This window comes from Narcine bancroftii, chromosome 3, assembly GCF_036971445.1.
Source record: "Narcine bancroftii isolate sNarBan1 chromosome 3, sNarBan1.hap1, whole genome shotgun sequence".
NCBI lineage: Eukaryota > Metazoa > Chordata > Chondrichthyes > Torpediniformes > Narcinidae > Narcine > Narcine bancroftii.
This window is the reverse complement of record NC_091471.1, coordinates 263,490,546-263,500,509: the sequence shown is the minus strand read 5'-3', so window position 1 is coordinate 263,500,509 and position 9,964 is coordinate 263,490,546. Positions and strand designations below refer to the sequence as shown.

Below are 9,964 nucleotides of genomic sequence, written 5' to 3'. Positions count from 1 at the left end.
CGACGGTGAATCACCTTCTTGAGCTGCTGCAGTTCTTCAGCTGATAGAAACCTACAGCCCAAAGGCCCAGTCCATCCATACTGAACAATGTGCTCTCCTTGGACGGGCAATTTACTGCCTGCAGAAGGACGATACTGACCCCAACCTCTGAAAGGTTGTGGGTTAAGAGTAATATGGAGAAAATGACCAGAGAAACATCATGTTATTCAAGTTATTTAATCTGAAAACATTTGTACCTAAATCATACAGTTATAAATATTTTTTTTACAAATTATACAAAATATACATGTGTAACAAGCATATCTAAAGGTGGTTCTCCACCTATTGGAATTTCTTTGTCTTCATTTCACTCCAGAGTTCCTATAAGGATAACAAGAGCATAAAACTCCAAGGTATATAAACTTGCGGCAGGCATCTTATAAATATTTCAAGCAGTAAATGCCTTCCCCATCTTTATAGTGACACAGAAAACCCTAAACAAGATTTGACATAAGTATGTTTCCCCTTATCCGAAGTTCTGTTAACAGAAACGTTCCATGAACCAAACTTTTTTTTTTGTTGCATCACCAACATGAAGTCACAGGTTGAAAAATATTTAGCACCCAACTTACCCATGCGCTTTTGGCACCATTTTGATAACAACTGAGCTCTTGCGTACTATACAAGCAGAGATCATGTTTTTTGGTACATATTAAACATTTCATACTCTAAAACTCAGCATTCTTTTTTGCTGACGTTACTGATTGTTCCGTTAATGAAGAAAACCCAATAACCAAAAATCATCTGGTCCCAAGCTTTTCGGATATGGGGAGATGCACTGCATTAATGAGTAGCAAAACTGTTTTTGTAAAGAAAATGACTTGCAACAAATGGAGTCAGATCATCTAGATAAATAGTCTTCCTCATTATAACTTTAGACGTTCAGTACCAATCACATCTCCTACCCAAAGGAAAGGCCCTCATGAAAGTCACGAAGTAAACAGCTGCTCTGCTAAATCAAAAGCAAAGTGAAATGACTACATCCTGGCAAAAAGAAATGCTTAAAAAAAGTCAGGCAGCAACTCCCAAGATTTGCATTTTGGAAAGGCAAATCTAAATAGGTCATATACATTGAATGGGAGACAATTGAGGAGTGCAGAGCAACAAAGGGATTTAGGAGTTACGGTAAATAGTATCCTCAAAGTTGATACTCAGGTAGATAGAGTGGTAAAGAAGGCATTTGGAATGTTGGCCTTCATAAATCGGAGTATTGAATTCAAGAGTTGGGATGTTATGATGAAATTGTACAAACCATTGGTGAGGCCAAATTTGGAATACCGTGTACAGTTTTGGTCACTGAATTATAAGAAGGATATCAACAAAATAGAGAGAGTGCAGAGAAGGTTCACGAGAATGTTGACAGGATGTCAGGGTTTGAGTTACAGAGAAAGGTTGAGCAGCCTGGGGCTTTTTTCTCTGGAGTGTAGAAGATTGAGGGGGGATTTGATGGTGGTGTTCAAGACTTTAAAAGGGACAGAGAGAGTCAACGTGGATAGGCTTTTTCAATTAAGAGTGGGGGATATTCAAACTAGAGGCCATGGTTTGAGATTGCAGGGGGAAAATTATAAGGGGAGCATGAGGGGAAATTTATTCACGCAAAGTGTGGTTGGAATGTGGAATAAGCTTCCGGCAGAGGTGGTTGAAGCAAGGACGTTATTTACATTTAAGGAAAGACTGGATAATTACATGGAGGAGAGAGGATTGGACGGGTATGGACCAGGTGCTGGTCAGTGGGACTAGGAGGGTGGGGGATTTGTTCCGGCATGGACGAGTAGGGCCAAACTGGCCTGTTCTGTGCTGTATATGGTTATATGGAATATTTCAAGTCAGGATCTTAAGATGTTCTGAACTTCTTTACATAGGAAAATGTGTATAGGATAAATAAGATACAAACACCTCTTGTAGAAGAATAATACACAAATAGAAATCCATAGATTTTACATTCATCTGCCAGGACCTTGGATTAGCACCCTGCACTGCATCTCACTCTCAAAAATGTATTACAATATTTATGTGGTAATTGAAATTCATAATCTACAGCCATGAAGCCAAGACTGATGTCTGATAGGCCAGTTTGCTTAGGATACAGTCTATCCAAATTGGTATAGCAAAAGGACTAGGAGGATACCAAAAATTGACAAAATACAAAAGGTTTCCTTTATTGGTTAATGCAAGATGAAATGCTTTTGATGTGGGATGGTGAGGAAAGCCCAATGACTACACTAATGGAGAGAAATATAGTTCAAACATAAACACAAATTGAAAAGGACATTTAAAAAAAACCAAATGAATCTTGTTTATTTTATGGCTAATCTTGTTTGTTCATTATTTTCATAGAATTGTGAATTACAACTGGATAAAATGCCATTCTTCAGTCCTGTGTAAAAATATGTAAATACATATAGACACTGCACATATATTTATGATTGATATGCAGTAAATATATAAATATTGTTAAATAATAGTAGATTCTCTGGGGGTGGGGGGAAATTGTATGAGCAGTACTAACAGTCCAGCAGACATTCAGCAGTCTTACTGCCCATGGGAAGAAGGTGTTTCTCAGCTTGATGGTTCTGGGTCTGATACCTCTTTCCCGACAGTAGCTGGAAGATACTATGTGTAAGGTGGAAGTGGTCCTCAATGATTTTGTACACACATCTCTCTGCCATTCTTATGGTCCTGAGGTTTGACCTCCAATCCATTTCTCCTCAGCCGGCCAGGACACTCTTGATGGAGCTCACCAGTAGAAAGTCGACAGGATGGTGGTTGGTAGCTTTGCCCGCTTCAGTCTTTGCAGGAAGTGCAGTCGCTGTTGCACCTTCTTCACAAGTGATATGTTGTCAAAGGAATGGTGCTCTCCACTCCCTCCACTAGTTATTGATGTGCAGTGAAGGGTGTCATCCCTAATCCTCCTGAAATCCACAATCATCTCCTTTGTCTTATCCACATTGAGACTTAAATTGTTGATCTCGTACCATAACATGAGATTTTCCACCTCTTCTCTGTAGTACGATTCATTGTTGTTGCCGATGAGGCCAACAACTGTCATGCCATCTGCAAACTTGACTCTGATGGAGGTGGCTCTAGCGTGGTAGTCATGGGTCAGTAGCATGAACAGGAGCGGGCTGAGCAGACAGCCCTCAGGGGCTCAGCGTGACAGCACTCGACTTTCTGACCTGACCAATCCAAACAGATTATGGTTTTTCTTTTAGGAAGTTAGAGAAAGCAGTGTTGAGTCCCAGTGAAGGTAACTTCTCCATCAGCCTCTTGGGAATGATCATATTAAGCGCTGATGAAAGCAGCCTGGCAAGTGAGGCGACATTTTCCAGATGAGTCAACACGGAGTGGAAGGACAAGGCTATAGCATCACTCGTGAAATGGTTCCCTCTGTAGGCGAATTGAAATGGGTACGGTGTCTCTGGAAGGTGCGCTTTGATGTATTCCATTACCAGATGTTTGAAGTCATTGAGGCCTGTTACTGTCACCCTCCTTAGTACCGGGATGATACACTGGACATCACATTATAGAAAATGCACTAACATCTGAGAATAGCAGATTATCTGGGAAGCTGACTGGTATAAGGAAACAAGTACTGAATGAAATTGTCTCATTGAGCAACCTAAATCTTGAAAAGATGTGATATTACATACCACTCTCACTGATTGGAAAACTCTTTCCACCAACACCTCCCAAAACTACAACATACAGAACACGGTCACAGTGGATTTTAAACTGAAACCATGTCAACTTTTAAGGTTAGAAAAGTGCCTAAAACCAAAACAATTAGTGTGTAATATTGGAGCATTCAGCCCATGATAAAACTTAACAGCAGGAGACCCTGAACAGCAAACTGAGACTTTACTTCAGTGAGACAACTCAATATTGCCATCAACAATGCCTCCTACTGTACAAACTTGAAACCTCCGTTCATCTCCCAAATTTCTGATGGGGAGAACAATCCCCAGGAATTATGAGGGAGCCAAGGATCAAACCACAAAACCTTGCTGGTTAACAGAAGGAGAGATGGGATGGGTGAGTGCAAGACAAAGATGAAAACACTTGCCTTCTAAAAATGCAAATTCATCTGCAGCATCTACAGCATTATCTGAAAGAAAAATTTTAAAAAAAAAGCCATCTTTCAGCAATGTGGCCAATCTTAAATCAAAACTAATCAAGACAGTAGCATGGTTCACTCCTAAGAGAGGAAACACAAGTCTGCACACTGTGATCGTTGCAAAAACAAAGGCTGATTCCGCAGGTAAAGATGCATTACCGATGTTTTGGGCCCAAGCTCTTCTTCAAGGTATGGGAAAAAGTAGACAGGCATCTGAATAAAAGAAGTGGCGGGGGAGGAGTACAGACCAACAGACAAAAGGTGATAATTGGATATGGAGAAGAGACTAGGAGAGGAAAGGTGAGAAATGAATAGCGGGTTTGGCTCTGTGAATACAGAGTGAAAAGGGAAGAGTCAAAGCTACAGGAAAGGAAATATTGGGGGGGGGGGAGTGGTGTTGGCGAACTGAAACCGATGTTCATGTTAATGCCATCCAGTTTGAGGGTGCCCAGGTGGAAGACAAGGTTTTTTTTTCGACATACAGCCTTTTTGGCCCACAAACCCAATTGACCTGCTACTCTGGTACATTTTGAATGGAAGGAAACCAGAACACCCAGGAGGAAACCCACACAGACATGGAGAATGTACAGCTCCAGATTCAACCCCAGTCGCTGGCACTGTACCAGTGTTCCACTAACTGCTGCACTAACCATGGTGCCAAATTTGTTGGTGGTCTCAGTCCAGCAGCACGAGACCATAGACGGACATGACAGCAAGGAAATGGGAGTGGGGAACTGAAATGGGTGGCTCACGATGTCAAAATCTAACTTTGCATACACATCAAGAGCAAGGATTTTCATGCAGGAACATATATGATAGCTGGCATTATCAAACTCACCCAAGTCCTTCCGCTGGATTGTTTTACGCTTTGCTTGCAGAGCGTACGTGTAGGCATCTTTTGCGATCACCTCAACAAACAGCTCCTGACAGGAGAAACCGTATAAATAGATAATTTCCTCAGTGGGTTATTTGGACTGTACAGATCACCAATATAGGTTTCTGGTCATTGAGCTAGGGGCCACATTGCAAGTTTACTTCAGCCTCTTGCATTAGAGACATAAAGTCATCAACCTCGTGCACCTGACCTAAACTCTGGGTTTACTTCCCCACCAGTATTACAAATCAGGACCACCCTGGATTGGAGTTTTATTTTGCCACCAGGCCTAACAAATACTTTGGCTCCGAGACATTTCCGTGCAGGTCCACGCCTGCAATGGATGAGAGAGAGAGACATTGCTGGGCAGGCGGATGGGATGGGATGCAGGGCCGAGATGGGAAGGAACAGGGCAGCACTCAGGGTATAAAAAGGGTAAATTCGGCCAGCCCGGCGGGGGGGGGGGGGGGGGGGGGGCAATGCCTGAATCCCGGACGGTGTGCGGGCCCCACCCCCGCTCACCGTGGCCTTGCCGATGGCGAACACGGCCTCCTGGCTGGCCAGCGTCACCTCGGGGTCCGCCTTAATCAGCCCCTTGATACGGCTCAGCGGCAGGCGGAGCAGCTTCTGCTGCACGCCGCAGCTCGGCCTCTCTGCTTCGGCCTCCGCGTCAGGCTGCGCGCTTTGCCGGGCCTCCTGGTCGCGTTCATCCGCCGCCGAACTCTCGGTGTCCTCCATCGCCGGCACTTCCCGCCTTTCAGAGCATCCAATCCGCTCTGCCGGCCAACCCTTCCTTCCACCAATCAGGAACACCGTCGCTCGACTGGTTATCCCTTCCCTCCACCAATCAGGAACACCGTCGCTCTGCCAATCATACAAAGCAACAAAAGACCCTTATCCAATCAGATTAGCTTCTCTTTGGGCAATTCAATGAACGAGGGTCCCTTGCTCCAGTTTAAGTTCTAATGAAACATTTCTGAAATGTGGACTCGCAGGATCGTCTCCAAACAATCTCCAAACAATCAATTTGTCATGTGCTGTTGGAAGTGTCTACATTTTCTCACTTTATTGCGTGTCCACCAGTATAACATTCAGGATCAGTGAAGACTTTGTACTTCTTCCAAGGTACTTGTAAACTTATCCTTCAAATATTTCCTCAGTCCCTGGGAATTGAGCCTGGTGTCAGGCATGCAAGTGTTACAATGTTCTCATCATAGCTATAATTGTGTGACCTTCCATAGAAATTGTATCCCCTTTTAAGATATGGAATTCAAAACTTCAAAAAATATTCTGGGTGCAAAGTCACACTCAGATCTTTACTCTTGTAGTGCACTTAAACTCCTCTTGCAATGAATGCCAACATTTTATTTGCCTTCTTAGTTACCTGCTGGATTTGCAATGTTAGGTTTTGATAACATCCCCCTTTTAAACTCCCAGTCCTTGTTAAACCCTTAATACGCACCTACGATGTTTTAGTCACCTCTGGCATTAAAAAAAAATTATGCTCTTGAGATGTTTTTAAATGTGCTTCATTGATACAGATTGTTGTTATTCAACTGAAGCACTGGTGGACACACAATAAAGTGAGAAAATGTAGGCACCTCCAACAACACATGACAAATTGGTTGATGGGAAGAAGGTGGAGAAAGTCAGAACATTGAAGTTCCTGGGAGTCCATATTTCAGAAGACCTTTCCTGGAGCCAGCGCATGAGGTAAATGTGATGAAGGCACACCAACATCTCTACTTCCTAAGTTGTCTGAGGAGATTTGGATACTCTTATCAAACTTCTACAATGTACTGTGCATTACAGTCTGGTTTGGGAATTTGACTACCCAGGAAAGCAAGCTTTAGAAGATAGTAAGCATAGCCAGATCCATCACAGGTTCTGACCTACTATCATTTCAGCCATCTAAGTGAGGTATTGCCTTGAGAAGGTAGCCAACATCATAAAGGACCTCCACTGCCCTGATCACAAATTCCTCTCACTGCTACTTTTGGGCAGAAGGTACAGAAGCCTGAAAACCAGCACTACTAGGTTCAAAAACAGTTTATTTCCAACAGTTATCAAACTCTTGAACCTCCCCTTGGTGCACTAATCAAGAACTGACTGCACTATTGCCAGTCACTTTTTTGCACTTTGATTATTGTGTTTTCTTTACAAGTACTTGTTCCCCTGCAGCAAGTGTATGACAATAAACTCATTATCATAATTGTTGTAAAGTGCTTAGCTGTACCCTTCACTACACATCAACAACTCTGCAGTAGAGAGAGTGAAGAGCACCAAGTTCCTTGGAGTTCACTTAACTAGTGACCTATTGTGGACACTCAACATCTCCTCACTTGTCAGGAAGGCACAACAATGACTGCATTTCCTGAGAAGACTAAAGTAGGCAAGGACTACCGGCCACCATTATGTCAACCTTCTACAGTGTGGTACGGTTGCTGCAGAGAAATGGATCAGAGGTCAACCCACAGGACCATAAGAGTGGCAGAGAGGATGGCTGGAGACTCCCTCCCCCATCAACATGATCTAAAGGATCGTTGTCTGATGAGGGCGTGCAAAATCATTGAGGACCCCTTCCACCCTGCACACAGCATCTTTGAGCTGCTCCCATTGGTTAAAAAAAAGGTACAGGAGTATCAGATCCATCAGCTCCAGGCTGAAGAACAGCTTCTTCCCACGGATAGAGAGAATGCTGCATGACCAAAGGAAATGCTCACGCTAAAGCTCTCTCATTCATGGAACAATTAAAAAAAAGAATACTTGTCCTGCATGTGTATTGTTTGTTTTTTATGGCTGGTTGTGTGTCTGTTTGTTTGGCATGGAGGATCAGAGAAAGCTGTTTCATCAGGTTGTACTTGTGCAATCAGAGGTCAATAAACTTGACATTTTATTCACAGAATCATTTGCCTGCCTCATTTTAACAAATAGGAGCATGGTCATTTTAGATCAGGCAGGAATTTTTAATCCAATTAACAGTAACCAGGTCAGGTATAAAAAAGAACATTACCTCCATTAATCCTACAGCTGACCACTATCAGTATATGAATAAGATTAAACCTATTCAATGTCACCGCTTTCACTCATTGGACTTGCCATTTCTAGACCTTGCCATGTGTATTTGACACAAGGACGAAGGAAATTGGAAAGCAACGAAACAAGATTGTGGGCATCTTGTGCAAAAGGAGAAAACAAACTGATCAAAATAACCTGCAGTGGATCGGGGAGTCAATTAAATAGGTAACTAATCCTGTGAATTTGTGACACAGCAATGGACCACTAGCATCAGTTGTTAAAATGCTTTAAATGTGGATTTGAAAGTTTAAATATTTTAATTAATAATGTGTAATAGTAAAATCATTTGAGTGTCAATTGACTATTAATGGAATAATATGACACAATGACCTCTCTGTGTTAATGCTACGAGCTGTTACAAATCTAAATCTGTTGAACGCCACAACAATCTGGCTTTGGTTATCTTGAGATTGGATCAATAGTAGAAATTCTGCAACCTTCCTGAGCACACCAGGCATAGCAGAGGGAAAAAAAAGATAGAAATGATGAAATTCAGCCAGTCTCTCAGTGTCCATAAAGATATTACCGACATTTTGGGCCTGAGCCTTTCTTCAAAGAATAAGCAAAAAGCAGTCAGACATCTTGATTAAAGACTAGAGAGAAAGGGGGAAGACATCACAAAATAATACTTTCTTCATGGGAACTTAGATAATGTATTATTAACAGGGACATCATTTTGGCCGTTGGATATTTAGGAATGCTGGCTACATATTTTGAATTAATGGCTGATTTGCATCTGTGTTCATTTTCACAAGTATGCGTTTAGTACCAGTTTATTAATGAGTTAATTTGCATTTCTGAAAACCATAATGTTGCGACCTTCCGTCCTTGGTGTAACATGCCTTTGTCACCTCCAGAGTTAGTTATTTCAATGCTCTCCTTGCTCTCTTTTGCGACCTCTGAAACTTCAACTTATCCAAAAGTGGTCTTGCTCCCTTTATCATTCTACATTGGTTTAAGTTTTGGAATGTTTATCACGTCAACATTTTCATCTTTGTATTTAAATCTCTGTAAACTTGCCCCTCAGTAATTCCAACTTCCTTCAGCCCTACAACCTTGCACATTCACTCCCTTCCTCTCATCCCTGAAACTCATCCCTTCAGTTGTGCAAGCTCTGGAATTCCAATCCAAAGCCTCCTTTCACCCCCTTAAAACCTTAAGATGTCCTTCCATTTTTGAGGTTCCTTCAATCTGATGCATATCGAATAATGACTATTTAAGTGCCTTTAAGTTACATTGAACGCTCAGTTTAACTAAATAGAAAATCACAGACATAACAATTATTTGCAGGCTTTTTGGATAGATTCTTCCCAATATGAGTTGGGTCTGAGGATCCCATCAGACAGATACAACATTACATTATTTATTGCACAATGATCTTGGAATAGAGTAGAATTCTTTTTAATTCATTTTTCAGGATGTAGGCAAGTATTTATTGATCACCCTAACTTTCCTCAACAAAGTGATGGTGAGCAACCTTCTTGAACTATTGCCTTTTAGTGGAGGTTCTCTGGAATACTGTGGCAGAGTGAGTTCCAGAGTATAGATCCAGTGACGATGAAGAAATAGTAATATATTTCCAGGTCAGAAGGATATGTGACCTGGAGGGAATTATGTAGACCGTGGTGTACCCATCCATTTACTGCCTTTGTCCCTGGTGATTAAGGTCATGGATTTGAGAGTATCAACAAAATTAACTGATTGGAGTCCTTGAGTATTGTATCACAGACTTTATTTCACACAACATATCACAGAGAGTGGACAGCAGCCTCCACTGCTTACCGACTCAGAAATCTACTTCTACAAGCATGTATACAGAGCAAGAAAGGTGTTACAGAAAATAGGATTACATCATGGAA

At 41.9% G+C, this 9,964-nt stretch overlaps 1 protein-coding gene across 2 annotated transcripts; it reads right to left on the bottom strand.

The window, feature by feature from the left end:
- Positions 1–200: 200 nt before the first annotated feature.
- Positions 201–5,815, bottom strand: pole4 (polymerase (DNA-directed), epsilon 4, accessory subunit). Of its 2 annotated transcripts, XM_069922960.1 has the most exons (4): positions 5,550–5,813; positions 4,992–5,076; positions 4,103–4,144; positions 201–360 (listed from the first exon to the last, which is right to left on the bottom strand). In XM_069922960.1, exons 1-4 carry the CDS (start codon positions 5,763–5,765, stop codon positions 347–349), a joined length of 357 nt encoding a protein of 118 aa, XP_069779061.1. In that variant the 5' UTR covers positions 5,766–5,813; the 3' UTR covers positions 201–346. The 2 variants fall into 2 exon arrangements, with proteins under 2 accessions (XP_069779061.1, XP_069779062.1); XM_069922961.1 differs by lacking the exon at positions 4,103–4,144 and having other exon boundaries at positions 5,550–5,815.
- Between the last annotated feature and the right edge of the window lie 4,149 nt (positions 5,816–9,964).